At 37.8% G+C, this 17628-nt stretch overlaps 1 protein-coding gene across 2 annotated transcripts in view; it reads left to right on the top strand.

Moving 5' to 3' along the window:
• Nucleotides 1-17628, top strand: part of KIF16B (kinesin family member 16B) — a 209299-nt gene that overhangs the window by 80492 nt on the left and 111179 nt on the right. For both annotated transcript variants that reach the window (XM_024199818.2, XM_024199817.2), the window contains exons 13-15: nucleotides 12894-13013; nucleotides 13546-13597; nucleotides 14851-14988. In XM_024199818.2, coding sequence (XP_024055586.1) covers nucleotides 12894-13013; nucleotides 13546-13597; nucleotides 14851-14988 — 310 coding nt within the window. The remainder of the gene's footprint in view (nucleotides 1-12893; nucleotides 13014-13545; nucleotides 13598-14850; nucleotides 14989-17628) is intronic.

Below are 17628 nucleotides of genomic sequence, written 5' to 3'. Positions count from 1 at the left end.
AATGCTAGCAATGAGGTGCTAGCAAGTCTGCTGTGAAAAGTGATATTGACAAAGTTTCTTCGCGCCTCCCCAGTATTAAAGAGTAGCTATTTTAAAAAAAACACCTTTTATACTCATAACAATAATTAGATAAAAATGTTTGTCTTAATTTAAAAGCAGTGAGAAAAGGTAAATTCATTCAATAGGATTATACATTTAGCATTTAAAATAATGTTAAATGTAAAAATGTGACTTTAACTTACAAAGCAGTTGCACTTAGCGGTTTGCTGTCTGAAAGGGATTGCCAATAAAAAAAGTTTGAGAACCACTAAAGTAACACATTTCCCCAGGGAATATGTTTTTGGGAGGTATTATTTGTATTCCCATCTTTTGATCTTACTGTATATACCTTATCTCCTATTGCTTTTGTTTGCCCATTGTATTTTATGAATGCCTTTATCTTTCTTGCCATGAATCTGTGCTCTTCATTGTCTTCCATAACTGAAGTGGAGGCCCTTCTATCATGGTTATAATTCAACATTTGGATTGAGGAACTGTTAATTCTCACATGTTGCTTATTGTAAACCTCCTAATGTTCTTCTTATCAGATAAATAGAATTACTTTTTGCTTCTCTGGTTTATAAACTTTTGTGTCTTTTCTAATGACTTTTACACTGCGTCTAGTAAAAATTCTAGATTCGATAATGACTGAGTATATTGTATATAGACATACTGTATAATTTATAATTGCATTAGCAATACAACTTAAGCGTGTGCCTAGATACTTAAACAATTAAGGGCAGAGTCACATACCTGATAGGAGTTTACCCTTCTTGCCCTGAGTGAGCCAGGATTACAAAAGGAAAGTATCAAAATCCATAGACATTTTACGCACACAACCAATTACTAATACATTTGTGCTAGAGTGCCAGTTATTTTATGCTTTGAGTACACAAAATCAAATTGATAGTTCTAAAGGGCACCTTATTCTGTCCTTGTAACATCTTTGATCATTTGACTTGAGATCAAAAGGAATATATTTTTTTGCTATTTGTTGACCTTTTAATAGACTCTTAATTTGCTTTCCCATAAGTGACAACCTGTATTTGATGTCAGTGACCTGGTGAAAATGAGCAAATTATTTCTGGGAAAAATGTAAGATGATAATGCTCTCATCAACTACCAGAAAAGCCATTATAAACTCTGTTTCCTACACAAAATTAATGCAAAAATCTGTTAAAATTACCACTAAAATATTGTCTCGTAGAACTAAACATTGAAAGCTACATAAAGATGTTAGATTCAGAGTTGCTATTGTGACCCTTTTCACATCATTATGCGTAGGTGAATTGTAGAGGGTCTCAGAACCATGCCTGATCTTAGTAAATGGGCTACAGTATACAGGAGCACTGAGGAGCTTTAAAGATTGACTTCACAAGTAAAAAGACATCAATCTTCAAAACATCAATCTGTATTAACACAAATAAGTAAGTTGGTAAGTTGGAAAGGTAGTCACTGACTTTAAAGGTCAGTTGTTTTCATAGTCCTCTTCCACTTAGTTAATATTTGTAAAGCTTTCTGTAGTGGTGGTTTCTAGAGTTCAATGCTTGTGGCTACAAAGGACGCACATAGGAATTTCCATACTGGATTAGACCTGAGTTCCTTCTAGTCCAGTCTGCAACCTGACAGTGGCCAGCACCAGATGTTTCAGAGGAAGATGCAAGAAACATTCTCATCCCTAATACTTGGTTTCGTTTAAGTCATGGTAGGCTTTCAAAATGTTAGCATTAACTATAAAGCTGCACGTTTATGTTATCCATATAAATGCCCAGTCCCTTTTTTAATCCTGCTAAGTGTTTGTCCTCAGAGACATCCTGTGTCAATGAGTTCTGCAATTTAATTGCTCATTGTATGAAAAATATTTCCTTTTATTGGTTTTGAATTTGCCCCCTTTTAGACTCTGATTGTCCCCTTGCTCTGATGAGTAAGGACCTGAGAAATGGTGACACCCTAGCATAAAACCAACTGCCATGTCCCCACCCATACTGGGGCTGTGACATGTTGCTGTCATACACTAAGAGCCACGTGCCCACTCCCGCCTCCCCCCAGTTGGAAAGATTGCAGTATTGGGTTAATTTAGCAATTTCTGTGCATTCTGTGAAATCATGGTTTTTATAGTGCCCTGCTTATGAAACAGGAAATACCAATCCCTCTAGAATGGTTTTTAAAATAAAATACCAAAGCTTAGTGCAATTATTTGTTATAAAAAGTATTGTTTTAAAGTTGTCACTACTTTAATTTACAACTGCTGGTGCCAAAACACATTAGAACCCAGTATGCACTATGTTCTGCCTTTGCAGAGTGGCCTCTGGTATGATCTCTGCTGCAGTGACAAATGTGAAAGAAGAACTTTTTAATGGAGAGAAACAGCTCCTCATCCCACCTTGCTGAGCCGTACCCTGACGTACATGTTGTTATGGCCCATGTAATCATCTAGTGTCTAGCATTTTTACGGAAAATAAAAGGAAAATTATTTTGGGATTATTGTGCTGTCTTCCTTTTTATTGTCTCTTTTTTTCTTTCTGGTTTCTTCAAAGGCAGCTCTTGAAATACTTTTGCTCTAACCACATTGCTCAATTACACGTTTTTTAATAAAAACAAATGTTTAGCTGCCTAAATTTTTGAATAAATGATGGTCACTTGTGTCACATTCTATTTATAACCATACAGATGTAAGTTTCTTGGAATATAATCACACATCCCAGTTGCATATCACTAGAAGTATATTGCTTGTTTGCTACTAGAAAAAACAATTCACCATTACTTTGCGTTAGGTGTAAAATCCTGTGCAGACTGTAACTGTACTCATGACTTAAACAAAGAGAAGATTCCTAAATTTACTGACTTAACCAGTTTTCATTTATACTCAGTTTAACTTGTAAATCCTCCTTGTATTTAGTGGCATGTTGCTAGCCAGTGATAAAGCCAAACAAGCGGAGTTATAGATCAGTGAAGTTTTATAGCACAAAAGAATGGAATTACTTTTCTGGATGAATTACTAGAACTTTCATTAAAACAATTGAAATATACAAACGAGAGAATTCTGTAGACATTCACATTCATGTATAGTTTAACATTTTAACTTAATTATCATATTGTAAACAGAAGCTGAAATCAAGCAACTCTATTCTTTTGTATTTGTATGTGCAATTTGCATGTTTCATAGTGTTTAAAATTTATCTTCAGAGTTATAAAGTTTGCCTACTTAATTTAAGTTTCTCATTGGGATCTGTAACTCTTACTTTTCTTTCTATATCATTCTTTGTGTTTATCCATATTCACTAGTGCTGTTCATGATTTTAAATCGCTTATTAATTACGCAATTAAAAAAGTAATCGTGCGATCAATCACGCTGTTAAACAACAATAGAATACCATTTATTTTAAATATTTTTGGATGTTTACTACATTTTCAAGTATATTAATTTCAGTTACAACACAGAATACAAAGTGTACAGTGCTCACTTTATATTTATTTTTGATTACAAATATTTGCACTGTAAAAAACAAAAATAGTATTTTTTAATTCACCTCATATAAGTACTGTAATGCAATCTCTTTACCATGAAAGTTGAACTTACAAATGTAGACTTATGGAAAAAAAAACTGCATTCAAAAATAAACACTGTAAAACTTCAGAGCCTACAAGTCCACTCAGTCCTACTTCTTGGTCAGCCAATCACTCAGACAAACAAGATAGGTTACAATTTGTAGGAGATACTGCTGCCTGCTTCTTGTTTACAGTGTCACCTGAAAGTGAGAATAGGCATTTGTATGGCACTGTTGTGGCTGGCATTGCAAGATATTTACGTGCCAGATAAGTTAAGACTCATATGTCCCTTCATGCTTCAACCACCATTCCAGAGGACATGCTTCCATGCTGATGATGGGTTCTGCTTGATAATGATTCAAAGCAGTGTGGACTTACGCATGTTCATTTTCCTCATCCGAGTCAGATGCCACCAGCAGAAGGTTGATTTTCTTTTTTGGTGGTTCGGGTTCTGTAGTTTCTGCATCAGAGTGTTGCTCTTTTAAGACTTCTAAAGGCATGCTCCACACCTTGTCCCTCTCAGATTTTGGATGGCACTTCATATTCTTCAACCTTGGGTTGAGTGCTGTAGCTATTTTTAGAAATCTCACACCGGTACCTTCTTTGCGTTTTGTCAAATGTGCTGTGAAAGTGTTCTTAAAACGAACATGTGCTGGGTCATCATCCGAGACTGCTGTAACATGAAATATATATGGAATGCAGGTAAAACAGAGCAGGAGACATACAATTCTCCCCCACTAGGAGCACAGTCACAAATTTAATTGACGCATTATTTTTTTAAAGAGCATTATCCGCATAGAAGCATGTCCTCTGAAACTGTGGCCGAAGCATGAAGGGGCATACAAATGTTTAGCATATGTGGCATGTAAATACCTTGCAACGCCAGCTACAAGAGTGCCCTGTGAACGCCTGTTCTCACTTTCAGGTGACATTGTAAATAAGAAGCAGGCAGCAGTATCTCCCGTCAATGTAAACAATCTTGTTTGTCTTAGCTTTTGGCAGAATAAGAAGTAGGACTGAGTGGACTTGTAGGCTCTAAAGTTTTACGCTGTTTTGTTTTTGAGTGCGGTTATGTAACCAAAAAAAATCTGCATTTGTAAATTACGCTTTCACAACAAAGAGATTGCACTTCAGTACTTATGAGGTGAATTGAAAAATACTATTTCTTTTGTTTATTTTTACAGTGTATATATTTGTAATCAAAAATAATATAAAGTGAGCACTGTGCACTTTGTATTCTGTGTTGTAATAGAAATCAATATTGAAAATGTAGACAAACATCCAAAAATATTTAATAAATTTCAATTGGTATTCTATTGTTATAAGTGCATATAATCGCGATTTGTGATTAATTTTTTTGAGTTAATCGCGTGAGTTAACTGCGATTAACTGACAGTCCTAATATTCACCAAAGAACATTTTCTTTGTATTTGTTTGGTTCTTGTTTAATTAAAAAAGCAAAACACTTCAGCTATTTTAGATAAAACATAAACACTTCTGCAGTATGTAATTACTTTCTCATGTTAGCTTTTAAAATGCTCATTTTGTATAAGGTTAAATTCTAAATTCAGTGTTAAACATGTGCTCTCCTTCATCAAAATACCGCCACAGATACTCTGTCTTGGAGTTGCATCCCATGTACACTACAAGAGTTAAAAGTGGTGCTAGTGTTAGGATATGATCCAAAGCGCACTGAAGTTGATGGAAAGTCTCCCATTGACTTCAACGGTCTTTGGATCAAAAACCCAGCAAACATCCCAGCTCTTGCCAAGACAAAGTCTATCAGAGAGACGTGATGAGAACCAGTCTTACAAACTTGTATATGTGATGTGAAAATTACCATGGGACAGATCTGTGTGTGTAATCCTTGGCCCCAGTTAACCAATTCCATCTCCACACTACTTGCTCTCCCCTTCATGCTCCATTTCTTGTTCCCATTCTCTCCTCCACATGCACACCCCTTGCTTTGACCCTTTCAAGTTGTGCGTGTGCACTTCTCTTTCCTGAGGGGTTTGATAATGATCTTAAGTTTGTGGGCGTTATGTGCACCCCAGGAGTGCAGGATCAGGCCATGTATTTGTAATGAAGGAAGTTGTTAGAGTAACTTGGTATCTGCTTCTTCTGAAAGATAAGTGCTTTATAAACAGAGGATTAACTTTTCTTACAGTATAGCAACATAAAGTTTACGTATAATGTGTAGCTTTTAATAGCATTTATTCATTTTCATTTTATGTTCATGGTATTTTTTAACTTTTTAAAGGCATAGTTATATGACAGACCTTTTAAAGGTTTCACATAGAATATTAAAAGAAATGCAAATGAATTCAAAATTAAGATACACTAACATCATGAAAGCCTAAAAAAGCAAGGAAAACGTTAGCTGACTCTATTCCTGGTCCTTTGTGCTTAAAATTGTAGGGGGTTTAGTTCAGTTTGAAATTGTATAGGAACTCCACTTATCTATAAACAAGAGGCCACTGTTTCACTGACTTTTTTCTCTGCACGCATAGCCTATGTAATTCTTTCTCCTCTGTAATTTATTTATTTATTTTGAAATTAAAGAAACAAACACTGTTTTTAGCAGCCTGGCATTCATGAGCAATCCTACAATATGCAGAATGATGGAGACTTTTTTCTTTTCCGAGGAAACAGATTAGTTTCAAGTTTCCAAGTATTTAAAAGGGATCATGTAAAAACATAAATATATATCTGGAGGAAAACCAGTTATGAATTAAGTATTTCTTTTGTGTATAGTTGTGTATGTATTTTTTTATATGGCGTTAAATGTTAGTGCCAGACCACAGAAAACTTTCAAATGTGAACCCAGAATATTATAGCATATTTTTGTTCAAATACACCCAAAGTTTCTGTTACCACAAGAATCTTCTCTGGTTATGGAGTCTCGTTGACTGCTAATGCAGGGACTTTTGCCATTGCATATTTTTACACACAATTTCTTTAATTTGGAATGATATATTTTTGCATAATTTAAATATAGACATCTGGACAATTTACTCAGCCAATATAATGTTCTATTTTATCAGAAATGTCTGTGCAATGTGTTCTCTGAACTGTGTGCCAGCAGTTAACCGTTTAATATTTCAATAAAGAATTATGTTTTTGCAGTGGAAAGTGTAATGGAAATTAAGCTGAACCTCTTGGAGTTTATTAAAAGGGCAATGTCATAATTATTTACCATTTTAATATGTGCAGTGCCAATAGCATTAGAAAGTGTGACTAATTGGATGCGTCTTATAATACTATACTACTCATTATACTGATCAGGGAATATTTGAAGTGTACTTTGGACCCTCTTCGTTTCTTCAAGTGCCTGTACTGTTGGCTTTAAAGAAAACTTATACGAGATATGATTTGCATTTTCCATACAGGTAAAGGTACTAAAACAATGTTTGAATTTCTACCTACACAAACTGCATATTTTCTGGTACACATTTTACATGATTCAACATGCCTAGCCCAAAGATTCAAACAAGTATTTTAGAACCATACTTTCAAAAAATTTAATGAGTAGATCTTCACTGCGGGATTAGGCCATAAAAGCTTTTACTCCTAGTTAGCACTACAGACTAATATAGTTCTGTGGGAGTGAGTGGGATTCTATTTGGGCACTCACATCTTCCACAGAGTTATTAAAGAAATTGCAGTTTCAGAATATTTGTTTCTGACCATGGGAGAGCAAGAAGGAACCCAGGGCTGTCATTTAAATAAACAACTAAAATCCCATTCTTGTAGCCTTGATTCAGGAAGGTGTTTAAGCATTGCTCAAATTAAGTGTGCTGCAGTGCTGTCTTGAATAGGGATGCTTTACTGAATCTGGGAATTTTCTTGTCAACTGAGCACATTTGATCTGGAAGTTAGTGAGATTCCAAAAAAAAATAATTTTTACAAAGTCACTTTTGGGTGTAAAACTACAGCTTATTATACTATTATTTGATACTTTGTGTTCTACTCTTTGACCTTTTTGTATTATTTTCAACAGCCTATAAATACAATGATATTTTTTTCTGTTCAGTGATAAGTGAAGAGTCGATGCATGCAGTATGTCGGTTTTAAAATTTTAAAAATAGAAACCTGAACTTTTATTTATTTTCAAAATTATAATTTTTGAGCCTTTTCACTCTGTAATTTGAATAATTGGTTCACAGCTTTTGAAAAATTGCTGTACAAATCCAGGTGAATCAAGCCATGGAACAAGCCTAAGCGTTTATTTGCCTCATAAATATGGCGTGCTTACAGACCTCTGACTTACTTAAAATGAGGATCCTGCCTCCATGGGAACTGGTCTTATTGTGACTTGTGGGATGATGCAAGGGCTATTTCTATTTGGCTGGCCTTCCTTCTTCTGGTACCTTCCCTTTTCTTGTTGGTTTTCCACAAAGGAGAGGTTGACCTTTGGGTGACAGCATTCCAGTGACCTTGTGTGGGGTGGGGGGCAGGGGGGGAGAGGAAGACAGCACTAACGGAGCAGTAGCAGGTCTTGGTACAAAAACTCACCTGATCATTCCTTATGATAAGAGTTAAAAGACGCTGCCAATAAGAGTAGGATTGCTCCCTTGCTGACCCTATCTCCCCTACTCTGGCAAAGGTTGCAGCAGGGAAAGACAACTTTTCTTGTACTGACATAAGCAAAGTGTGTGTATGAGAGAGAGACTACTGCTTCCATTACTTTGAGGTAGTAATGGATAATGATCCTTGTTTACAACATCCTCAGGATGAAAATGATCGCTACATTTGGGGGTTAGAAAATTTCTCTCTCTCCAACTTCCATCTCCACATCCACTCACAGCACACTGATCAAGCTAGAAGGGAATTTTCACTTTTCTCTATAGCAGGGGTAGGCAACCTATGGCACACGTGCTGAAGGTGGCACGCAAGCTGATTTTTCAGTGGCACTCACACTGCCCGGGTCCTGGCCACCGGTCCGGGGGGCTGTGCATTTTAATTTAATTTTAAATGAAGCTTCTTAAACATTTTAAAAACCTTATTTACTTTACATAAAACAATAGTTTAGTTATATATTATAGACTTACAGAAAGAGACCTTCTAAAAACATTAATATGTATTACTGGCACGCGAAACCTTAAATCAGAGTGAATAAATGAAGACTCGGCACACCACTTCTGAAAGGTTGCCGACCCCTGCTCTATAGTATTGTGTAGGGCTCACCTGGCTGGAACCAAGGTTGGAAGAACCCTAGAGAGTGCCCCCATAATGGCTATGGATGGACTGATGCAACCCTAATGAAAAAACTGTGTTCAATTGTACTTCTGAGTTATACAGTTCAGAGCAAGTTTCTCTTCATGGTGTACTTTTTTTTTTTTTTTTAGTGTCCCAACTTCATATGGAGGGCATCCTTAAAGTTGGATGTTGTGCCTTCCTTTCTCAGAACTTTTGTTCATGTTTGGGAGTCCATGTACTAGGGACAGAGTGAGGATGACATAGGACACTATGGAGATCCTTGTAATATCCTAAGATTTTAAAAAAGCACTATGACAAACACATTGTATCATATGTAATCATATTGACCCCCAAACAGGTCATTGGCAGGAGTGGATCTTTTAGATCTACAGGGCAGACCTCTACTGCTTGTGGTAATGGAGTAACTGCAGCAGTAGGCTGTTGTCCTCTATGTGAACCATTCACTAAAGGGGAATGTGATTCCCGGTGGTTTCACAGCTCAGACAGCTTCTTTCTTCTCCACACTGCCTGGGTGCTAGTAAGTAGAGGGTTACTGAGCGCAGAAGAGAGACAGAACTCTCATCTTGGTTCCAGTGCCCAAGGAGTCCCTGGTTGCCAGGAGGAGCAATTGCAGGGAAAGCTCTGCTCAGTCCTGAAGCCCCAGTATGGAGCAAGCTCAGTTGCCCTCTGAGGGGATAGTGCATGTGTAACCCACACACAACCTGGGTGTGGTGCTCTGTCCCATCTAGTGGCACCGAGACCACTTAGAGAGAGATTAATGAGTCTGCTTTACAGCTTTAGCTAAGAGCCATATGGCTTTTAGCTCATGCGGTAGAGGCTCATGCAATTAGCTCTAGAGGTCCCGGGTTTGATGCTGCCCCCCGCCGACTGGGCTTTGTTGGTGTTACACATGTGCAGTCTGGCCAGCAGCACAGAGGAACTATGTGGGGATGGAACATGCACAGTGCAGATAGAGTCTTGGGAGAATTTAGTTGCCAAACTCTAACATACTACAAGTAGAACATGGGATCTTTGATTTTTTTTTTCCCCCCCAGAGGCTTTTCACTCCGCCAAATTTGAGTGGATTTTCACAAGGATGGCAAAATGCACATTCCTGATACTGGGGCAACCCTTTACCAAATTCCAAGCCCCTCCTCCAAAGCATTAGCGGTGCTAGGCCCTCTCAATTAACTATTTTTAAACTTCGGTAGAAGTGTATTTTCCCCCAGTCTTATTCTCAAAAATGGCTGAACATTCTAGCTGAAAGTTTCAAAACCCCTCCCCCTCAGTGTGAGGCAGACACCTGGCATGGAAGATTTTCAGCCCAAACCAGGACCGCTGATGGGGAGTGGGGTTGGGGGGAAACCGGGCAATTGGCCAGGGGCCCGGGCAATTTAAAAGGGCCCGGGGGCCCGCTGCTGCCGCGGTAGCCCTTTTAAATTGCCTGGGCAGGCCGCAGGGCGGTGACCGCTCCAGGCCCAGTGATTGGCCAGCCCAGTGTGGTCGGTCCCGGAAGTGACGGATTCGTCATCATCGCCCCGGGCCCCGCACCTGGCTAGGGACGACCTGGGGCCTAGAATTGCTGTTGGTGGGCCTGGCCCAAATGGTTTAAATTCAAGAAAATTATAAACACCTGAAAACGGGTCTTAAATGGAAAGTGTTAGGTAACCTTAACTGTAGTGGTGCTATAAGCTCTGTCTGTAAAACATACACTAATAGGATGCATTATGTGTATGTAATTTTCAGGAATATAGCGAAAATAAGAGATTGATAATGGAATTCAGTTGATTTTCTGTTTTTAAACACATCACTTTTAAATCATAATTAACCATTTTATTTTTAATGGTAGTCAGTAAATTTAAACTTTGTTTACCAGCCGAAAGGAGAAGCATTTTTCATTGCTCTTAATTATTCATAATTGATTTTCTCCCCGAGTTTATGATTTCTGTACATCTTAGCAAGCCTATTTTTGCCTCAGCAAGAGATGTTAGCAAGTGATTTGTTCTGCTGAAAAAATATGTTTAGGTCTAAATATTTCATGTGTTGCGTTGGGCCAAAACTGCCAGCAATTTGCAAACGGCCATCAACCTGTATTGTTTTGAAGTATTCAGTGTTGTCATATAGAAGTGTTATAAATTATGTATATCAGTAGATCTTACTCAATAAATATTTAATATGTGATAGATGTTTTTGTCTGAAATTACTTTTTCCACTTGAACAATGATTTAAGCTCTACATTTTAGTTTTATAAGATGACATTTCTACAATATCATGGAGTTGCCGAATGCAGTTTGAATGTCAGAGAGTTGCAGGGCAGCATTAATCACAAATTCATTTGTTTTCTGAACTCTTGAAAACTTTAATTCATATTTAACCATGGTGGGTTTTTTTGTTTGTTTTTGTTTGGGGGTGTTTGTCTTGTCATTGTAACATTTTGGCTTGACGGAGGCAATGCTGGAAAATATTCAGATTTATGTCAACCTGCTGTATTTAGGGGAACTTGCATAGCAAGTCTGCCCACATGTGCAAACATTGTAAGGTCTTGCATGACCCTATAGGGTACATATCAATGAAATGAATAGGCAACAGTCATTCCACTGTCACTAGACATATATCTTGTGTGTTTAGAAGTGCCACTAGAAAAGTGCATGCTTTCTGATACAGGGTTGTGAGATTTGTTAATTTCTCTTTTTTACAATGTCAATTTCACTTGTATAAGAAAAATAAATCCTGATTCCTTTGGAGTTTTGCTGTGTGGTTTATATTTAAAAACCAAACCAAACCCAAACGTCAATAGTAAAGGTACTTTTATATCTAAACCTTGTTTTTTAATTTCATGTAAATATTATACTAAACTTTATTTCAAAACAAGCTGTTGTTTCCAGTCTTGTTATATACATTAAATACATCAATAGAGTATTAGGTTTTAAAGATGTTACCAGAAATCATTTATCACTTAAAGGTTGCACTTTTACTCATGCTGAATGGTACTTTTCTCTGAGTTGTCCCAATGTAATCAAGCACGTGAGGGATTGTGTACAATTGAAATTATGGCTACAACTGTTATTTATTTATTACTCTTAATATTCTATGATACTGTTACATTATAGGTTATGCTAATTACTCAAGCTTGTTGGTTTTTCAGTCTTCCAGGCTCATTATGAGGACTCTCAATATTTGAACTCTCAATTTTCCATCCCTTATGCTTACAAATTCCATATGAATATCCAAATTCTTCATACAACATCAAAAATAGTACATAACTTCCATTCAGCCAACATTACTGTAGGGTTCTTTTGAGTAATCCTCCTAATCTGCTGTAATACAGCTGCTTTACTGACTATTCCTACATAAATTTATAGAATTTATACATTTATAGAATTCCTGAATAGCAAGCTTGAAATTCCCATTTTAAAATTGAAATCTAATTTTTCAGTCTTGTTTATTTCCTTGTGACCTTTTGTACAGTGTCCAACTTGAGGTACGTCTATGCTGCACATTCCTTTTGATGGTGTGTAGAATACATATGCTACATGCCCCCCAGCATGGATTAAATAATAGTGTAGACAGTGAGGCACTGCTTAGGTGAGTAGAGCATAGACTTGCTTGAACTCTATGGATATGTACCCTACCGGGCTCTCTACTCGCCCAAACAGTGCCTACCCCTTCTAAAAATAGCAGTGTTGTGTCCTGCTGGAGCTTTCTCCACAGCAGGGAGCTGTTGGAGCCTTTCACCACTGCAGGGAAAGTCTCTGGCAACAGGCTCTGGCAGCTCCCCACTGCCCAAGACTTCGGCTGTAGGGGGAAAAGCTCTGACAGGGAGGCAGTGGGGAAGGGCATGAGCAGAGGGAAGCTGCCAGGGGCTTTCCCCTCTGCCTCCCTACAGCCAAAGCCTTCCATTGACACATGTAGCTACTCACCACAGTGTGGTCACAGCTTGCTTTTTTCTGCTCTGTGTAGCTACACATACCCTATGTGTAGGTGATGTGCAGCGTAAACATTGCCTTACTGATTCATTAAAAAGCGTTAATTAAATAGAGAATTAACAGTAATACCCTCTTTCTGCTTTGAGGAGAAAGTAAATTTTGTCATTTTTGTCATTGCAGGAACAAACCTTAGCCCTTAGGAAAGAAGGAATTGGTGTTGTTTTAGATTCGGAACTGCCTCACCTCATTGGCATTGATGATGATCTTCTCAGTACTGGGATCATCTTGTATCACTTGAAGGTAACCACACTTCTGTGCTTCCACAGTTTTTATCTGCCTCATGCTTTTTAAATGGACAACTTTAATTATGGTATTCATTTATAATCTACAGTAAATGATCATTACATTTCTCCACCACTGTGACATCAGCTGTAAAAAGGCTATAACTTGTTCAAATTAAAATACCAATCAGTTAGAGCCTAGGTCTATCCTGAGGGTCAACTCTTTAACCAATGATAGATGTATGACATTCTTGCAAGCTCTGTTGGTTTTTCATTCATCTTGTTTTAAAGCTTGAATTGAAATCCAAATATAGATTAGTTGCCTAAGAACCGTCAAGGTGGTTTTGCTCAATACAAGTAAAATTCGAACTAACAATGTTTTATAATAAAGATTGTCTGATAAAGCAATTTAAAATTGTTACTAGATAATCAAAATACTATGTGTAAACAATAATTTGATCCAAAGTACTGTGTCTGTGGGGATGAGTAATAAAAAATGTATCCTATCTTATTTTGAAGAGTTACAAAAAATAGCTTTTTCCCCTGTCTAGGAGGGCCAAACATATGTTGGCAGAGAAGATGCTGCGACAGAACAGGATATTGGTAAGAAAGTTTAGGCATTTTTACATCCATCCTTCCTTCTAATGTCCATTTCTCTTCCAACATCCAAACATACAACATGTTTAAAATTTCCCCTCCTCTTTAGTTACTGATATTCATATATTTTGCTGATTATGAATGTTCATTTAATACTCTTTTAAAAAACAAAATACACAAGAGAACTGCATTTCAATACAGTGATTTTCATTATCATAATTCAGTGGGACTCGGTTCAAATAGTGTCTAATAGTATAATTTTTAAAATAGTTCATGGGTTTTGGCAGACCTTCAGATCCATGCACCATGAGATGCATTATTAACCTGGTCATTGTAAAACTGAAACAGTGCCCTATGATAATATTGTCCCTTTCTGTGTAGTAAACTGCTGTAGTCAAGATCACGATCATTTGATTAACCTGTTGGCATGCTGACAGTATTTTTGTATGGTCTTATGGAAAGCTCCCCAGGTTGATGGAGACAACACCTACTTAAACTAACCTGCATATTCTCTTCATGTTTGAATGAGAGCTAATTCTGGAGTACTGCATGGCATATGTTATGTCAAGTGACATTGATAGTAGTGTGTGTTGATAAACCATATCCTTTGGGTATAATTTGAGAAATTGGAATTGGGCAAATTTTATAACAGGTTTCTTTGGTCAAAATATGCCTGGTTTTGTGTTTGTAAAGCTTCCATTAAATTAGTGTGTGTCCCGGACTCTGAAATGTTTGACAAAATGGTGTATGATTATCTGATTATGGTGAAAAACACAAGCTATTTTTCCATGAAAATTCATGTGGGACGTGAGGGGGAGAAGGAAAAAAGCTACGTGGTCTAGTGGATTAAGCACGGGGATGGGAAACCTGAGTTTCTGTTCTATCTTGACTATCCTTTAATAACAGTGACTGCAGACAAGTATTAAGTATTCTACATTGTAAACATCCTGTATTTTCAGATTAAATGTAATTGCCCCCAAGTTACACATGCAGATAAAAATAATTGCTCCCACAATTTAAGATTTGTCTGGAAGGCATTATTGTCCAGTGGAATTATAAGAAAAGTTGTCCCTACCAAAAAAAGAGGCAAATCAAATGTCCACATGGGTTGGTGGAGAGGACACAGAATATTGTCCAGAGTAAAGTGACTAATACATACTCAAATGCCTGGTGATGTGCACCCGCAATCAATGAAAAAAAATCCAAGTCTCATTAAATGCTAGGAAAATAACTCTTTTCTTTGCTCTGGGGTATTTTAGTTCTTCATGGCCTTGATTTGGAAAGTGAGCACTGCGTGTTTGAAAATCTCAGCGGTACAGTGAATTTAATACCACTGAATGGAGCACAGTGTTCTGTGAATGGAATTCAGATTACAGAGGCCACACAACTAAACCAAGGTATTTGCTCAGAAAAACATATTTTCTTTCATGATGTTTTGTTTCTGCCTGGTGATAACCGTGAAAGGCCTTTGCATCATAAGGATACAGTTGTTAAATTCAGTTTTAATTTTACTGTTCCATTCCTCCTCTCTCACTACCCAAAATAATCAGTACAGCCTTTATTTTAGCTTTCTTTGGTTGAACTAGAGAAATCTTATAACGGAAAGAGAATGTTTAACAAGCTTAAACCATTGTTATGAATTCACACTCATGGTTATTAAATATTTGAATTTATGGATTTTTATACAAGGGAAGCCTATGAAAGGTTAAAAGTCAGTTTGTATTGCTAGAATAATGAAAAGGAATGCTAGTCCATGTTTGTTACTCCCCCCCCCCAAAAGAAAAAAAAAAAGTCCCTAAAGGCCAACAGAGCAGGACTGTTTTGAAGCAGAGAGAGTTTGCTCCAGAGCTGCAGGCCCTTCATGGAGAACACACACTCCTGCCAATCTCTTTTAAATAGATGGCAATCCAGATCGAGCAACTCTGCTGACTGCAGCTGCAGGAGAATGGTATGAGGAGAGAGGCAATGTCCCTAATAGGAAGATCACAAGCTCTCTCCTGAACTGTAAATAACTGTTCTTCAACATTGGCAGCCATGTCATAAATTTGTCAGCTAATTGCAACATAAGAGGGGAATTGCTTTTACTTGACTGGCAGTAGCCTGTCCCAGCATCGTGATGACGACATCCGAAGCACAGAGTACAACGCTTCCCAAATTGTATGAGGCTCGGTAGTTTTCATTATTTGTAGTGACATCCAAATATGAATGAGGACTTTCATGTTTACAGTGTTGCCATTTCATACACCTCTGGTGATTTTGCAAACTCAGAACATTTAACAAATCATTGGGTTTCCTCTCTAAAGATAGTTGCTTGTTTCAAAATATCTTCATGCTCCCTCCTTTTATTGGCCATACACACACTCCAGCTATGGTAGGAAATCCTAGGAGTGTTCCAGTGCCTGGTAAGCATTTGATACATATTTTGGTGCGAGTCCATTGAAGAGGAAAATCAGACTGCAAGTGAGGGTTATTCATAGAAGAGGTAAGAAGGTGGGTGGGGAGCACTTGTTGCAACCACTCTACTGTTTGGATCCATGCAATAATGCAGGGAATATGTTCATAAAACTGCAGTAAATTGTAGCCTGCCTTTATCACTGGCAAGAACAAGAAGCACTCTACTTCTTTCTGTTCACCTTCATTAATATTTTTAAGGTTATTTGCACTTTTATTTTTCAATTTATTTTAAGCACCTAAAAACGTAATCCTAACGTTGACTAATGCTTACGACTAAAAATATTGACATTAAAGGGCAAACTGCACTTTAACAACTGAGGTGTGAAGGAGTTCAGTTTCAGTGTAATTCCTGCCTCACCTTAAATGGGGTAAAGTTCAGCTGGGCCCTAGAGGGAGCTAAAATTTTGAACTCCATTCCCCTCTCGCAAGCCTCTGTAGTGATTGTTCCTCTCATGAGGATTAGGGAAAGAGACAAGAGATCTAGTTGGCTTGATTAGGGACTGTCAAGCCTGCTCATTGATTCAGTTGGGTCACCGTTCCAAAGGGCTAGAAGCATATTTCTCCATCCCAGCACAAAAGCGGCCCCCTTCCTGTGCTTCCTGGACTCCGCCAAAATTGTTGTTGTGGGACGATGGTTGTATGAATGGGATTAGGTATAGGCAATTCAGTTAGATGTGGTGGCACCGTTTTTGCCATGGAAAGATGGCATCCTATAGGGTTTAGGTGATTGCCATGTGGGGATGAGAAGGAATTTTTCTTATGTTGCAGACTGCAAGTACAGTTAAGTTTTTTTGACCCCCTTTACTTTCTCTGGAGTATTTGGTGTAGGGGCTGTGTGGCTTTGCGTTAGGTAAGTTATAGAGGTTGTTGGTTTGAACCAGGTTTTTGGCAAGCAGCTATCTTTTCCCCAAATAAAATATCTAAACATTTTATTGCAGCTTTGTATGGGCAGTGGTCTTGTGGACTTTGTGAAATTTTAGTGCCAGAGCATATCCCAAACCCAAGCACCACTGGGGTGAGTGTGGCCATTGCCTAGAAAGAGTTAGGATTTGGGGAAGAGCCCCTTAGTATACTGTGCAGAGTGAGGCTCTCCTCATTAGTACTGAGTCCACATGAGAAGGGGCAGATTGGAATTGCTGTCAGAAGTATTTGAAAGAAAGCAGATAAGGTTTTGCTGTCTAGTATAGGAATTTTTCCTTTTATTAAAATTATTTCATCAGAATTTTCTGCTGTTTGTTTAAGCCAATGATTCTCAAACTGCAGTTCATGGAATGCTTGCGGATGGCTTTTAGAGAGCTAGCAGGTCACATGGTGCAGTGTAGCTATTTCTGTATCCATCTAAGCATTTAACCGTAAAGGAGCTGAAATAAGGAGGAGCCAGCCTAGCTGCCTTTACTATATTCACTAGGTGGGTGTGTATTTACTCCAGGGGTGTGGAAGAGGTGCTCCTGGGGTGGAAGGGAGTTTCCCTGCTACATTTCTGCACGTGCCTTTCTTGGACAGAGATGCCTGCAGATTAGACTCCATCTTGGCCACGAGGGTGCTAAAGTTTCATATATATGTTGTGGCAGAGCTCTGACCTT

The sequence above is a fragment of the Terrapene carolina genome, unplaced genomic scaffold, assembly GCF_002925995.2.
Source record: "Terrapene carolina triunguis isolate 2854851 unplaced genomic scaffold, T_m_triunguis-2.0 Scaffold132, whole genome shotgun sequence".
NCBI classification, from domain to species: domain Eukaryota; kingdom Metazoa; phylum Chordata; order Testudines; family Emydidae; genus Terrapene; species Terrapene triunguis.
Note: the sequence above shows the minus strand (reverse complement) of the source record. Positions and strands in the feature narration are given on the sequence as shown.